Genomic DNA, 15,786 nt, shown 5'->3' with positions numbered 1-15,786 from the left:
CAGAACTGTCTTCAAAACCCAGAAACTGTATTGAAAAAGGTTTCTTCATTCCAACACAGCTTTTTCAAGATTACCTAATAAAAACTTAAGACTTACATGTTTCTGTGGATACAACAGTAATAGGTTTGTTTTTTAAAAAGTTAATACAAGTAACAACAGTAGTTTCTTGCTAATGTAACACTAAGACTGAATACATTGTTGAAATGATCAAAAGCTTAGTGACCATAATTTTACATGTCAACTTTTTAGTGAATTTACTCTAGAAAAATACTTTTTTTTTCATGTGATAATTTCATGAAATGAAATCTGACAGTAAAAATAAAAGATAATCTGGTCAAGCTCAAAGTTTGATAAGTGGCAGTGAATTAGTCACATGACACGAATTTGTACGCTGCAAACATTTTAATGATTATTGTTGAGCATACACATTGGAATTTTTTTTTTACTTCAAACTGCAACAAGTTAAATAAATGTTTATAATATACAAAGAAAATACAACCAAAAGCAAAACTTGCTTTAAGTGTGCCTTGCACCTAGAACCAGTGTTTTTTTTATTTTTATTTTTAACATAGCTTTATTGTTGAGCTGCACAAACACACTTAAGAATTTGATCTTTATAGCAGGGCATTAGGAAATAAAAATATACTCCCACTTCAAAGAAATAAAAAGGTTGTGCATGATTATATGCCAAACAAAAGAGAGAACACTAGAATACTCTGATAGTGCAGGCATCGTTAAAAAGGGAAAGAAAAAGCTTGAGATGATGCCCATTAACTCTCTAAGTTTTAAGGAAGCAGGTTTTTTGACCAAATAGCTTAAAAGCCAGCAAAATAGGGATCAGTGATGGCAACTGTAGTGTATGGGGCATGAAATGACAAATTTTACACAAACACAGTTAGAAATTTTTCAGTGAACACTGAAGATCTGAGGAGCTGCTCTTTGGAACAATCAAACAGGACCACCTTATTCCAGTCACGTGAGCCCTGGAAGCATCACACAGAGTTTTCTGTGCTATTTACCTGCTGGCTGGGTATTTAAAAGGGATTCATTTTTGTCTTTAGCAGCTAACAAACTTACTCCACAAGTTTCTAAGCCTCAAAGGTGGAAAAAAAAAGGCAAGTGTCATCAGAGCCCGGCGTGAAGGTCATACACTTTTCTGCACACAAACACAAGAGGCTTCACTATTATCAAAAAAAGTCTCGGACGTCTTTCATTGCACTCCACAGCTCAGTTGAGATGAAAGCCTTTCTCCATAGTAGCAGCGAGCAGGCGCTCTCTCATAATCTCCTCGGAGGAATACTCAGGCAGTTTAAGGTAATGCACACACGTGTTCACCGATGGGTAGCTTGCATCCGTAGCATCAACCTGCAGAGAGGAGAAAGACACCACAGCTGTGACCCAGGCGCCGGAGGGCAGCTGGCTCATGCCCGGGGGCCCTCCCAGGGGGGAGCCCATACCTTGCGCACAACTGTGAGGCGGGGGTGAAGGTTGGCCAGGCCACCGGGGGGCAGAGTGGAGCAGCCCGTGGTAAACTGCAGGAAGGCCTTCCGTTCGTCAGATGACATGCCACACAGAACCCGCACGAAGCGCAGGAAGCCGGGGCTAGACAAGGAGACAGGAAAGATTCCACAAGTCGCCTCGGGCAGCCACCCTTACAGGAACTCTGACTGTTTTTAGACTCACTGCTAGCTTTTGAGTTCAATACTGAGCCTGGCCTTTCATGAGAATATATCTAATAAGTTCAACCACAAACTGAAATGTATAGTCTACAACACACAGAACTAAATGCAGGTGGATAAAGAAAATTTAGATAATACAAGGTTACTTGGAGCTTGTGGTTTCATAGTAAAACAGTGCTTCACACTAATTTGTAAAGTTAAGTAATTTAAGTCTCATCTCCACTATGTCAGTGAGGAACAGTACAGGGGCCAGTTACTAAAGTAATAGAATTGAGTCTCCTTTCATACTACACACCCCATCCTACACACTTTCACTACACTACAGGCTGATGATGTGGGGGGAATGATAAAACTTTAAATAAATGCCCATAATGAAAACGGATTAATATACAGAGTCAAGGACCTGGGTTCAAACTCCCCCCATCCCTTTTTGGTATTTTCTTCCCTGGGTGAGTCCCAAAGCCTCCATTTCATCATCTCTAAGATAAGCAAGCTAGACCAGAGGCCTCTCCAAGGTCCCTTCTAGCTCCAAATCCTACCATATGACAAAGTGAGTTGTGTCTGAGGAGAATTTGCTCCAACTAAGGTGACTGAGAGGCGACCATTCATGTTATCCAAACTCAATTGGGCTTTGCTAACATTCTCCATCTTGGTTCTAAGATACTCCAAACTTTCTATTCCTACCTTAAGACCCCCAATACACTGCACAATGAGATGTGAGCTCCTTTTCTTCCATGTTCATCATCTGAAATCCCTTCCCATGATCTGTCACTCTCTCCTCCATTCTCTTTTGACAAAGAGGTGATTCTTCCCCTCACCAAGGACAAAAACCTTGACAAATTTACTTGATCCTATGGTCCTCCTATCTTTTCCAGGATATTGCATCTTAATTTATCACTTCAAACAATTCTCCCTGCCATTCCTTCCCTACTGTTATAAATATTCCCAAGTTTCCACATCCTTAAAAAAATCTTCACTAAATCCTACCATTTTCTCTATGCTCTATCTCTTCTCTCTTGCTCAGACTCCTAGAAAAATTTATTTGCAGCTGCTACTTATGTGTACTTTCTGCAAAGAGAGACTTCTCACTCTTCCTCAGCCTACATATCCAATTAATTACCAAATTCTGCCATTTCTCCGAACTTCATAATATCTCTAAAATTGAACCCCTACCAAGGAGCTAATAAATTAGGTCAAGTCCTTGATGTTTGCCTCAAGTTGTCTTCTCTTCTCTTTTAGTACATCCTACATACTGCTTCCAAAAAAAGTTTCTGAAACACGGATTTGACCAAATAGTTTCCCTAATCACGTCCATTTGCTTCCTATCTTCTCTAGAATAACAGCTCTACACAACCTACCTATCTTTTCCAGCCTCTGGATATTAACTGCCCTCCTGGGCCAAATTTGCCCTTTCTTTGTTCTTCACACACAATTTCATATATCCTGTCTTAGTGTCTTTGCCCTCCTTCCAAAATTATCTTGTATTTAACTACTAATAAAATAATATTTATTATCTGTTTGTTTATGCTGTATATATTTTTATATGTACTTATCTTCTCTATTAGAATATAAGCTTAAGAATTAACAAATAAAAGACTGTTTCATTATTTGTACTTGCATGCCTAGAGCCTGACAATATGTAAATACCTCCTCCTAGATCACTGCTTTGAAGGCAAAAGAAAAAGGGAATGATAAAAGATGAGACAATTTCTTAGTATCTGGATTACTACACTTGCTAAGGGGGTTATAGAGGATTAAAAGTGACAATAATAGGGGGTTGAGATAGGGATGATTTGTATTAACAGAATTTTTGTATAAATGATTTTAACACCTCAAGGAACAATTCATGACAAAGAAAATTTCAAATGGAAAAGAGAGATCCATAATAATTTATAGCAAAATGCACCTTTCTCCTTTTCTATCAATTTTCATTTGCCTTATAGAAATTATGATGCAAATCTCTTCTTTTTGTTCCAATTTTCTTGCACATACCTATCACGTGTATAGCCTAGCTTGGGCTCAGTATAATTGATAATATCTTCAGCAGCCCAGGATGGTGATTGATTTCCACAAAGAATCATCTGGACTTCTTCATGGCTGAAGGAACTCAGCTTCTCCATTGGGAAGACTTTATTAAATCCATCTTTATCATATAAACAAATTTAGGGGGGAAAAACAACAAAAAAAAGATGAAAATTTCATTTCTAAATTCTGATTTCAAAACAAAGTTTTAATACATGAAGAATATATAATACATGAAGAATATGCTATTAGAACATTAAAAATAACCATGGATATAGTTACAAATAAAAAATTGACTTCAGTTATATAAAATTTCTCTACTAAACTACTGCCAAAAATTTAAACCTCAGCTGCATCTCATGAATTATATATTTATATAATCTTCAGAAACATCATTGTGAAAGATTTCTTGTTTTTTTTTCTTAAAACTACTGGTTACAATAGGAAAAATCAACTCAAATCAGATATTCTCATATTTCTTTCTTTCTTGTTTTTTCCTAAGGCAATTGGGGTTAAGTGACTTGCCAAGGGTCACCCAGCTAGGAAGTGTTAAGTGTCTGAGGCCAGATTTGAACTCTGGTAAAAAGGGAACCAGAAATATATTATTAATATGTTCAATTCTCTCACTTCAATTAATCTAAAAAAAAAAAAAAAAAAAAAAAAGTCTTAAAGAATCTTCTTGTGACAATTAAAATTACCTCTAAAAGCTTCCATCTGCTTCTGAATACCCGTCTGCATGCAGAAGTCAAACATCAGATCTACATATTCTTCTGCATTATCCATTGTAATCATCTATAAAGAAAAAATAAATTAATTATTACAATACTCTCAATACAATACTGAAAGAATATTTCAGGCAGATATCAAAGTCTATCTGATCAATGAAACAAAACTTTTACCTCATCTTCACCTCGAGGTTTGAGATCCACAGCTGTAAATCCATAAACTCTGGAGGAAGGACAGAACTGGAAATTTAAACTAAAAAGTAAAAGAAAGAAGGATTTATAACCAATCCAAATTGTTGGCAGAGTATCAAATATTGGCTTGTAATCACTCCCCAAAATTCCAGACCAAAAATGTCTTTCTTTAACCTAAAGCAAGGAGAAATGACAAGTTTAAACTATTTTTGTCTTCAATTTAAATAATTTTAATTAAATGTTAAAACAATATGATGTTCTGAAAAGAAACCAATTAATTTTCAAAGTGCCAATTTTGAAGGGGAAATCCATAACATTTCAGTCACTCCATTAATTATAAATGTATGAGGGGTTAATGTGAAAGATGTGTTTTCTGCCTCTCTCTCTCTGTTTCAATTCTACAAATTCTTAAAACTACTGGTTACAATAGGAAAAATTTATTAACTTTGCAAAAAAAAAAAAAAAAATTACAAATTCTACACCAAGGCCATTGAAAAGCAGAGAATTCTAAATGTAAATCTATGATCTTAAACATATGATGACTTACATAGAAGTATCATGGTTTTAGAGGATATGGAGATACTAGAAGACTTAGATTAAATCCCTATCTCTAGTATAAATATTATATTAGCTATTGTGTCTGTGGTTATCACAACCCTTTTATGCTCCTAAACAATTTTCTAATGTTATAAATATGTTGATCTGCATTGATGAAGAGAGCTCCCAAAACAACAAATCCAGATCACCTTCAACACCTCACGAAACTTTGAACATTTGCTAATATAAACTGTTAGCAAAATGAAAGGAAAAGCCTCTTAAAAACAAACCTAATCATGCAGCGATAATAAGTTCAGCTTATGTAAAATAACCAGAATTTTAGGCTAGTGTAGGCCCAAAAACAATCCCTTCTTCTCCCAAAAACTCAAAACTAAAAGCACATGAACTTTTAAGCACTTGAACTATAAATTTATGACCTTTGATAAACTAAATTTAGAACTTGAGATTTTTAACTATTCTTATGATAAATATTCTTTATCTTTCAGAAATAGTCATCTTTATACCAATACTAGATGTCTAAGTGCCAATAAAAAAAAAAAAAATCCTACAGAATCTTTTGGGCATTTATCTGTTGCAGCACTAGTCTAGTTTAACACTCTCACTTAAGACTTTATAAGACACAACCTGCCATCTGGGGGAGGGGGGGAGGGAAGGAGGGGAAAAATTAGAACAAAAGGTTTGGCAATTGTCAATGTTGTAAAATTACCCATGCATATATCTGGTAAATAAAAACTATTAAAAAAAAAAAAAAAAAAAGGACTTTACAAGATAACAAGAAGTAATATGTGTTTTTCCCATAAACAGGAATTCCTAAATTAGGGAGGAAAAAATGAAGCTATCAGGTCTAAAAAGCATACATATAAATCTTACCCTAAATCTTCTATGCTAAGAGGAGGTCCAGAACCTGATGGATTCTTCAACATTAGATCCTGCAATTTTGTGTTCTTTTCATCTTCTGAAAGACTTTTATTGCCTAAAATTTGGCGCCTTTTAATAGCAAGGTCTTTAATTTCTTTTAAAAATCTGGCTCTATGTGGATTTACCAGTTCAAAATCTTCCCAAGTTAAAATCCCATTAAACCATGCTGGGGGTTTTGGTTTGGGTGGGTCAAGAATAAATTCTGATTTTGAATCCTCTTCAAAGCTTCCTACTGAAAGTGAATCATGACCTTCTTCTGTAGATGCTTCAGACTGACTTTCAGTACAGTGTAAATCTCGATCACCTCGTGACTCATAAATCAGTTTACTCATATTGCTTTTAATGTCACCCATACACATGAGTTTAAAAAAAGGCTTAGAAATAGGTAAGTCCACAAGTCTATTATCCTGAATGCATTTGGCCAAGAAAATTCCAAGAAAATGAAAAAGTTTTGTGATTCTTTCAAGTTCATCACTATCTTGTGGGAATGGTGCAGTAAAAAGTCCACATGATCTTTGTACATAGTATCCAGGGGGTTTCAATCCACCTCCAAGATCAACCTGAATGTTGTAAAAAGAAGAAAATAATTAAAGTACAATTGAATCATATATAAACTAAGACTCCTATCTTTCTATTAGAAAATGGGAATATTCATAAATATTGCCTCTAATAAATTCTAAAATAATATTTGTGGTGGCTGAATGATGTTTTTTAACAATCATGAACCTAATAATCAATGCTAATGTCACAATATTCAAATAACAAAAGTTTCCCTAGTGTAGTGGGGGCATGGAACCTTAATTCTAAAGATCCTTTTTCAAGATACAGTCAAGTTACCCATCAACAAAAAGTCATTTCAAATTAAATGTAGGAGAATAGGGGAAGAGGGAGAGAGGAGAATGCCCCTACAGGATAAGAAAGGTAGGGGAGATGTTTTTAATTTAAAAAAATTAAACACACAAGTTTGAAATTTTTTCAATTCAGGTACAATGACATCTCACTAAAGAATTTAAGATGAATAGAAACTATTATTTGGCAAAAATACAATTTTAATTGTTAATAACTAAAATGCTAAGGAACTTTAAGACACTTTTTGGATAAATGGACAAATTTTATGTCCCAGAAAACTAAATGACACTAAGCAAGGATAATGTCTGGCACTCTTCAACCATTATCTAGCTGGTATTTCTTCCATTCAGTTTGAATCACTTATTAAGTGTGTATTATATGATGAGCTCTGAGGAATACAAAAACACTAAAGAGGATAACAAGTTTGTTGTTATTTATATAGCAGTTCTATGGTTCCAAAATTCATATGCTCTTAACATCTGACTTTTTGGTCCCATGTTCATAGATTAGTATTTCTAAGATAATGATTTCAAATGGAGGAAATGGATCTTACATGACGAGATTCATCATCTGGGAAATCATCATCACAAAGCCATGTTCCCAGTTCAGTTCTCTGGAATTCTGCTGCCACCAGAGCATAAAATTCTAATGTAGGTCCCAAGCCAGTCCCTTCTTCTCCCAAAAACTCAACCTGCAATAATGAAAAGATTGGGAAAGTGGCTTAAATTAGTTATCAAAATGGTTCTATAAGATAGATAAGAGGGTACACATCTCATTTTAACTTTTATGTATGGATGAAATGCTGTACCTCTAAAACTGATTTCCGATCTGCATGTATTTGCATAACATTCTCAGCCCACTCCATCAATGAATCACCACGTGGAACTTTTACTCTTTCATGCTTAAGTCGACCAACTCTAAACTCTCCTGGATCATCTCGTCTTACAGTACTTGTTGTTCTTGTTCGTTCAACAGTAGCCTCACGTCTATTCTGCAACCAAACTATTGCTCTGAAAGAAGAAAAAAATGTGTACAGATAGATCATATTTGGATGTATACACAAACAGACAGACAGACACACACAAAGAAAAAGGTTTCATAAGTTATAATGCATAATATGCAAATGAGTTATTATCATAGCTCTATTCACCAGAAAATATTCAAAGAAATTAAATATGAATATTTTTCATATTACAGATAAAGTCCTTTGCACATTTAATAACCTCTAAAACAGAGAGAGCAATGAAACTATAACAAGTATTAAATTTACAATTCAGAGCATTAATTCAACCCTCTCAGTTCATAAAAGTATGTAATGTTATTTTCCTAATATGTTATGAATGAAAAAACCATAGGATTAAACCACTTTTATAGGCATACAGTTGCTGGGTAGCATAATTATTTGTCATTTAAACATTTTATTTTGTAATTATCACAAGACATGAAAATCTATTGGGAAAAATAAATGTTTTAATTGCAATAGAAATGTACAGCTTACATTAGAATTTAAGATGAATAGAAACTATTATTTGGCAAATATACAATTTTAATTGTTAATAACTAAAATGCTAAGGAACTTTAAGACACTTTTTGGATAAATGGACAAATTTTATGTCCCAGAAAACTAAATGACACTAAGCAAGGATAATGTCTGGCACTCTTCAACCATTATCTAGCTGGTAAGTGTTTCTTCCATTCAGTGTGAATCACTTATTAAGTGTGTATTATATGATGAGCTCTGAGGAATACAAAAACAAAAAGAAAAATGGGGTCTCAAGAAGCTTAAATCCCATAGATTGTTTTATATTTATGATATGTAAAATATTACAAACAAGTAATACTTGCAATGGAAAATAAATTAAGTAATTAATTCATATTTATAGAAACAAACTCCTACATTTTCTAATTTATATAAAAAATTTACCAGTATATAATCATAGCAAATTCTTTAATCAACTTTTAGAATTTATATGTACTTCTAGAAAGAGTACATGAACTTGCTATCTGGTCTTCCCATAACAATAATTTTCCTTAAATAAATTGAAAACATATTTTTGTCTTTGAATCACAACTCCATTTTAGAAAAGTATTTTCAAGCCTAAGACCTTTACATAAAAAATGTATTTTTCTGTCTTCTTCCCCCATCCCAGAAATACATGTAAGACTTCTATATAAGCCTATTGCAAACAACAGATGCATAATTCAAAACCTTGTCCACCCTATTCTTCAAATCAAAAGCAAATATTTAAAGAATATTTCAAAGCAAAAATTTATAATTTAGACACATTTTAAAAGATTACAGCAATAAGCATTTAGTAGCCCTAACTATGGTACTGCTTGTTAAGAATACTATTACAATATTAAACATCTTTTAAAAGGAGATATATTTCTTACCTGGATGCTCCAAATGCTGTACATGTGAAATACAGTTGCCTAGTTTCAAATGGTATTAAGAAGGGACATTTGCTGGTTAACTGTTCACACCAGTCTGGCAGAGCCCCACTTGCTAGTGCCAATGGTTCCTGAAAATTATTGTATAAAACAATGGTCTGAATATTGTATATGAATTAACAGGAAGAATAAATTCTGATATCCAATTAAGCAAATGCAAAGTGTGTCAAGGTCAAAATGAATAACAGCTATAAAGAAATCAGGCAGAGAAGAACATATCAAAGAAAGGACTTCAAAAGCCCAGCACTTACAGTACGCATAGTTCATTGGCCTGGTGTAATTACCTCAATCTGCTGCAATATTTTCGTAGTGATTTTTTTGCTTGTGAATTCATCTGGTGGAAAATTAAACTGAAGCTGCTCATCTCCTTCTGTAAACATTAATAAAAATATAAAAACTTGACTGGCTTTTAAAATGATGCTGAAGAAACCAGACAAGGTTTCTTACATACCTTCTTGAGAAGATCTTGAGTAAGGATCACTTGCAACTATATACAAAATGCGTAACAGCTGTAAAACATCTTCTACTCCACATGAATTCTGTCCATTCCCTGCTTTGGCCTGAGGCTGTTCTTTGGCCAAACTAAGAATATCACAATTTTGAAAAGTAGAAATTGCTCCCTGGCTCAATCCAGACTTTGATCCATGCTCACAAAAATCCTATAGAAATAATTAGTAAAATTAATCATTAAGTCACATTTTTAGAATAAATCAAAAGTGAAATCTATCCTTTGAAAACAGTTATTTCTTTTACCATCAAATAACTCCTAACAAGTTGTATATATTTATAGGAAATTTTACATCTGAGCCTATAAAGCTAGATTTTAAAATGAAATGTTGGAACATGGACATCATTAAACACACTTCTTTTTCTTTTTCTTTTTTTTTTTTTGCTGAGGCAACTGGGGTTAAGTAATTTGCCCAGGGTCACACAGCTAGAAAGTGTTAAGTGTCTGAGACTAGATTTGGATTTGCATCCTCCTGATTTCAGGGCTGCTGCTCTCTCTACTGTACCAACTAGCTGCTTCTAAACACACTTCTAAAAACACCCCATTATCATCTTCCTCCTTATAAGAACCTACAAAGCCACAAAATGAAGCACACAGCCATTCCCAAAGAGAACAGTATTTGGATGAGGACATATACCTTGTATGCAGCTATGAGCTGAGAACAATTTCTGTTTTTCCTAATACTTTTATTAGTGCCGGTTAATTTCCAGTGGCGCAGGAAAGCGGAGTCTGCATTCTTCTGCAGGTAGGTTATCAAGTCATTCTTTGGTAATTCATCAGTGCCAAGGTACTGTTCCACATGCTCTACAGACCAGCAACCCTACAACAGGAAGAACCAAATGTTGGTCTTTCCTGATTGTAAAGTCTAAGATGTTTACATGCATCACACTAAGATATCTTCAGGATCATGCATTTAATAAGTAACAACTTTTTTTTCCTAATTAAAATGCTGTTAGTATTACTTTCCCCCCCCCCCCAATATGGTGCATCTTACAAACAACATCATGTCGGTTATCGACTAAGAACAAGAAAAAAGACTTGAAAAAGTAATAAAGAAAATGTTTTTACCATTTTTCCATTTTCTTTTTCTTTGTCAGAATCCTTCATCTCTCTGTACATGATTCTAAATATGAAGATATTATCCAAATTAATTAAGTCTTTTCTTAAAGTTTATTTCCAATGAAGTTTATTTATACTTTAATAAGGGTCCACCCTTTGGCCACATCCTGAGGGGGATAATAAATGTAGTATCTTGGGAGAAGTTTTATGAATAAAAACAGAACAGGTTACTTCAAAACTAACGGGCTAAAGAGAAGTCACTAATTTTAGAGAAAGATGTACAAAATGAATATTTCATCATGAATACAAACCAAGCACACAATAACAATTTCAGAAATCTTTTTAAAGTCATAATAGTGTGCTGATAATGAACTTGATTACTACTATTTCCATTGAGGTTGCATTAAAAGAATAACCAGAGGGGGCAGCTAGGTGATGCAGTGGATAGAACACCAGCCTTGAATTCAGGAGGACCCAAGTTCAAATCGGATCTCAGACACTTAACCCCAGTCTCAGGGAAAAAAAAAAAAAAAAAAAAAAAAACCAACCAGAGGCATGGATGAAAAAAGGACATTTTTAGCATATAGTAATTAAAATAGCAATTTTCAAAGACAAAAGACAAAAATTAGAAGATGGATATGGGAAAAAAAGAGAAGCAGAGGAGAAAATCAGAGACTAGAAAAAGAAATTGTATATATGTTGTATATTCTGCTTATGTTTTTCCTTCCAAAAACTGAAGTATTCCACAAGAGACTTTGATAGTATATAACTACTTTTATAATGCATACTTATAGTAAAAAATGTCAACCATTAAATTACAAAACTTATTTCAATATTCTTTTTTTTTGGTAGAGAGGCAATCGGGGTTAAGTGACTTGCTCAGGATCACACAGCTAGGAAATGTTAAGCGTCTGAGGCCAAATTTGAAGTCAGGCCTTCCTGACTTCAGGACGAGTGCTCTATCCACTGCGCTTTCTAACTGTCCCCAATATAGATAGATATTCTTTAATATTAATCAATGCTTTATACATTTTAAAAGAAAAAAGGTAATCAGATAGGTATTTTTAAAGAACTCTACAAATGTTGGTTTATAAAAAACAACCTGAACTACTGTCAGAAATAGAATTCAAATTTGGGTAATTTCCCATCACATAATATGAAAGTGTAACTCAAAAAATCTCTTACGTGTATGTTGGTTCCCAAATACGCCTAAGTTTATCAGATTTCACATTGCCATTACAGGAAAACTGAAGTAATTTTTGTACATAGTAAAAGATGGTTGATCTGAAATTAGTGAGGGGTAATTCGACTTCACGAGTTGTTCCAAGACCTGTTACTTTCAAAGTAAGTGCTAATCGAGGTGATGGAGTACATTCAACTTCTTCTAAGAGCTCTGAATGAGGTGTACCTAGAAAATTTGAAAACCATGAGAAAATATTATTACAGTAAAACATACACGATAATAAAGTAGAAAGCGTATAAAATCAACAGGCAGAAGAAATGACATTTACTCATTTTTCTATGACATATATTAATTATACAAGTAATACATTACCTTTTAAAGGCAAAGGGATAAATTTAATAATATCTACAGGCACCTTGTTGTTTGGATTACAAGGTGAGAACTCAGGTTGTCTGGACAGTGAAAAGGTGAGAACTCAGGTTGACTTGACGGTTCTTTGGCTCAGGCCTTTGAAGGGAGTTTATATCTTAGGAATTCTAAGAGGAGCAAGCTCATTGGTGGAAGTATTTCCCCATGCCCCACTGAATTCTCACATGCCTATTCTCTGCGAGGTTAAAAGAAGGGCAGCATTGGGTCTAAGAGAATCTACTCTGGGATAGAGTTGTGACGCCAGGCAGGCTAAAAGGAGACCAGTCTGATTTGGGGAAGAACAAGAGCTGGAGGAGATTCAGAGCTCCCGAGAAACCTGTGCACAGAGGAAAAGATTTTACAGATCTCCTCTCAGAGAAGGATTATAATTGAGCAGACGACCGGATCCTCACGATTCAGGAACTTTACATTTTGGCACCCAACGTGGGGCCAGGACTTTTGCTTATCCTGACAAGGACTTAATCTGAGCCCTTCAGAGGAGCTAGACCGGACCTTGACATTTTGGCGCCTGAACAGGGACTTGAACCCTGGACTCTCAGACAACCTGAGTTCTCACTTTGTGATCTAAATGCTTATGTTTGTGTACTACAGATTAGCCAACTTTATTCAGGACACTGCTATATTATAAAACATGCAAGTACCTTCACAACTAAGCAAAAATGCCCTTTCCAAATTTTTATAATATTTATTTAAATTGTTTCTACCCAGTTGTGTTTTATATAAAATTGACAGAAAGATTAAACAATGTGTCCATGTTCATCATTAGCCCTTTAGAAAACAAATCTTTAAAAAAAAAAAACAAAAAACTGCAATGTGCAATTTCATAAAGTACATTATTTATAATAATGAACAGAAACAGCACAGATTTATCAAAATATATTGTACTTGAAATGTTTCTGTTGACATGCATTCACATTTTCAGGACCAAATAGAACAAAACACTTCTATTTTTTATTAGTTCACATATTAAACTAAAACTAACTTTTTCTAAGCTCACTACATGGGCTATTTTATTTAATGTCTAATAAACTAAAATTAATCAGAAGACATAAAATACACACTATTCTGTCTACATACCTGGGGGTGGAATTTCTAAATCAGTTGTCTGCTGAACATTAGTACGACCAGGTCTAGGATCAAAAGCAGGTACTAATGCTGAAAACTGACGTTTTAGCACATAATCATCATCCCAAGTTCTTCGACGTCCTCCTTTAGTTTCATACTCCTCCTCTTCCTAGTTAAAAAAAAAAAAAAAATTTCTGTCAGTCAAACTTTACCTGTGGAATAATTTTATGCATGGAAAAGAACTGGAATCAGTGAAATATTTCTGGGCAGCAAACTGGCTTCTTCATAGTTGGTAATTTAGTAATACAACTGAGTTGTGTCCCATCAAAGAATAAGCAAATATAAATTTACATATGTAAAAGATTATATATAAGACAGAAGGAATTATCATGCCAAATTCCCTTGGACTGTAACTAAAAAGATGGATATGATAAATATCATATGCTTTCAAAAATCTACTTCATTTCCTCTAACCTTTTATTCCTGACTAACTCTATTAGTGAATAATAAAATGTTTGCCCTGATAACAATGTTGCTAAATTTTTTATGGCAAAAACTACATAAATACAACCCTCTAACCTTAGTCCAAAAGAAAAAAGGAAAAAAAAGGTACACCCTCCACTTTATTGGACTGAAAGAAAATCTGCTAAACATCTAACAATTTCAACCAGAGTAAGTTGCGGTTACATATTCTACCGGCATTTATATGTTAACTTAGACACTAAAAAGCTTTGTAGCATGCTCCAGAAATCAATGAAATGTGACTTTGAGAAGCAAAGTACTAAATGCTAGAAACTTTGCCACTACAGGTTCCATGATCCTCATGGCCAAGATGAAAGAGTTTAAGAAAGATACTGTCTCAGCTACCACAGCTATCCCCAGTAAAGCAGTAACCCTCCCTCTATCCCCAAACAAGTCTCCTTCCCCCGCCACAAGTCCAAGGAAGTAAAATATCTAGGAATATATGTGATCTAGGAAATGTCACTTACTAATCTTCTGTAGAGATATTACTTATCTACTTTTTTTTTTTTTTCATAAGTAATACCATATATTCTAAGCTCTTTTTTTGGCTATTTTGTTACAATTAATATATATGTATATATATATATGTGTGTATATATATATATATTATAGTTTGGGGACAAGAAGCTGAGATTTAAAGATATAGATTAACTGAAGTCTACCTGTTCCCCAAGGGGTCGGCTGCCTGCTCCAGCAGGGACCTGTGGCAACTGTGATGTGACAGCATGGTGAGTCACATCAGAGCGGGAGCCTGCCCGACGCTGCAAGGATGGACGCCTCAGGATCTCAAAAAAAGAAATGTAAAATTTTTTTAATTACATAAAGATTATTTCCCCTAGCCTGACCAATTTTACTCTGAAACAATCAACACACTCTGTTATTAAAATTGGGAACATTATAGGTCACTTTCAGAAAAACTTATGAATAGCTTTGTAAGCAACCCTTTCTGATCCTAAACCTATAACCAATTTATTATTCATTTCGAAGTTTCAGACACTAAAAATAGTTACTACTTCCTCCATTAAAATGCATCTTTATTAAATTTGATCAAATGGAAAAATTAATATACGGAGACCCAATATTTTCAAGTTCCTATAAATAGAATTTTTCAGGCACTAGACTCAGCTGGATAACATGAAACAGTCTAATTTAGTCCATTAAAGAAAACCATACATAAGAGATGCCCACTAAAGATATACTTCAATATCATTAGTGCAACTTTAAATTTCATTATCCAACTTTTTTTTTACCCATCAATCAAAACATTCATCACTGCTCAGGGAAAAGATTATTTAATCACCAATTTTCCATTTAAGAGAGCTTTTCCTCAATTATAATACTTTTAATTTAGCATGTTTTCTGGGAGCACCACTTTGCTATATCAATAAACAAAAGTCAAGAGAATTCCTGTACCATAACTTCTTCATACTCTTGATCCTCCTGGTTATCATCTTCATTTTCATCATCTTCTTCATCTGGCTCAGGCAAGTCCTCATCATCATCTAACTCTGCTAACAATGTACTTGCACGGCAGCTATCAAGAAAATCTAGAGAATAACATAATAATTTTCCTTTTGAAGTAAATCATGAATTGTCAAAAAATACCATACACATCTGTGGTCCAAT

At 34.1% G+C, this 15,786-nt stretch overlaps 1 protein-coding gene across 4 annotated transcripts in view; it reads right to left on the bottom strand.

Moving 5' to 3' along the window:
- Nucleotides 1–383: 383 nt before the first annotated feature.
- The window catches only part of HECTD1 (HECT domain E3 ubiquitin protein ligase 1), a 91,491-nt gene continuing 76,088 nt past the window's right edge, over nucleotides 384–15,786 (bottom strand). For 3 of the 4 annotated variants that reach the window (XM_074289558.1, XM_074289562.1, XM_074289559.1), the window contains exons 27-43: nucleotides 15,574–15,707; nucleotides 14,823–14,945; nucleotides 13,651–13,807; nucleotides 12,147–12,369; nucleotides 10,971–11,025; nucleotides 10,540–10,722; nucleotides 9,846–10,053; nucleotides 9,679–9,764; nucleotides 9,338–9,465; nucleotides 7,752–7,953; nucleotides 7,497–7,634; nucleotides 6,047–6,654; nucleotides 4,601–4,679; nucleotides 4,400–4,493; nucleotides 3,672–3,822; nucleotides 1,458–1,602; nucleotides 384–1,365 (exon numbers count right to left, since the gene is read on the bottom strand). In XM_074289558.1, coding sequence (XP_074145659.1) covers nucleotides 1,228–1,365; nucleotides 1,458–1,602; nucleotides 3,672–3,822; nucleotides 4,400–4,493; nucleotides 4,601–4,679; nucleotides 6,047–6,654; nucleotides 7,497–7,634; nucleotides 7,752–7,953; nucleotides 9,338–9,465; nucleotides 9,679–9,764; nucleotides 9,846–10,053; nucleotides 10,540–10,722; nucleotides 10,971–11,025; nucleotides 12,147–12,369; nucleotides 13,651–13,807; nucleotides 14,823–14,945; nucleotides 15,574–15,707 — 2,852 coding nt within the window. In that variant the 3' untranslated portion in view covers nucleotides 384–1,227. The remainder of the gene's footprint in view (nucleotides 1,366–1,457; nucleotides 1,603–3,671; nucleotides 3,823–4,399; nucleotides 4,494–4,600; nucleotides 4,680–6,046; nucleotides 6,655–7,496; nucleotides 7,635–7,751; nucleotides 7,954–9,337; nucleotides 9,466–9,678; nucleotides 9,765–9,845; nucleotides 10,054–10,539; nucleotides 10,723–10,970; nucleotides 11,026–12,146; nucleotides 12,370–13,650; nucleotides 13,808–14,822; nucleotides 14,946–15,573; nucleotides 15,708–15,786) is intronic. The other variant, XM_074289560.1, reaches the window with a different exon arrangement.

Source organism: Sminthopsis crassicaudata, chromosome 2, assembly GCF_048593235.1.
Source record: "Sminthopsis crassicaudata isolate SCR6 chromosome 2, ASM4859323v1, whole genome shotgun sequence".
Classification (NCBI taxonomy): Eukaryota; Metazoa; Chordata; class Mammalia; order Dasyuromorphia; family Dasyuridae; genus Sminthopsis; species Sminthopsis crassicaudata.
This window is presented reverse-complemented; position numbering and strand designations above follow the sequence as displayed.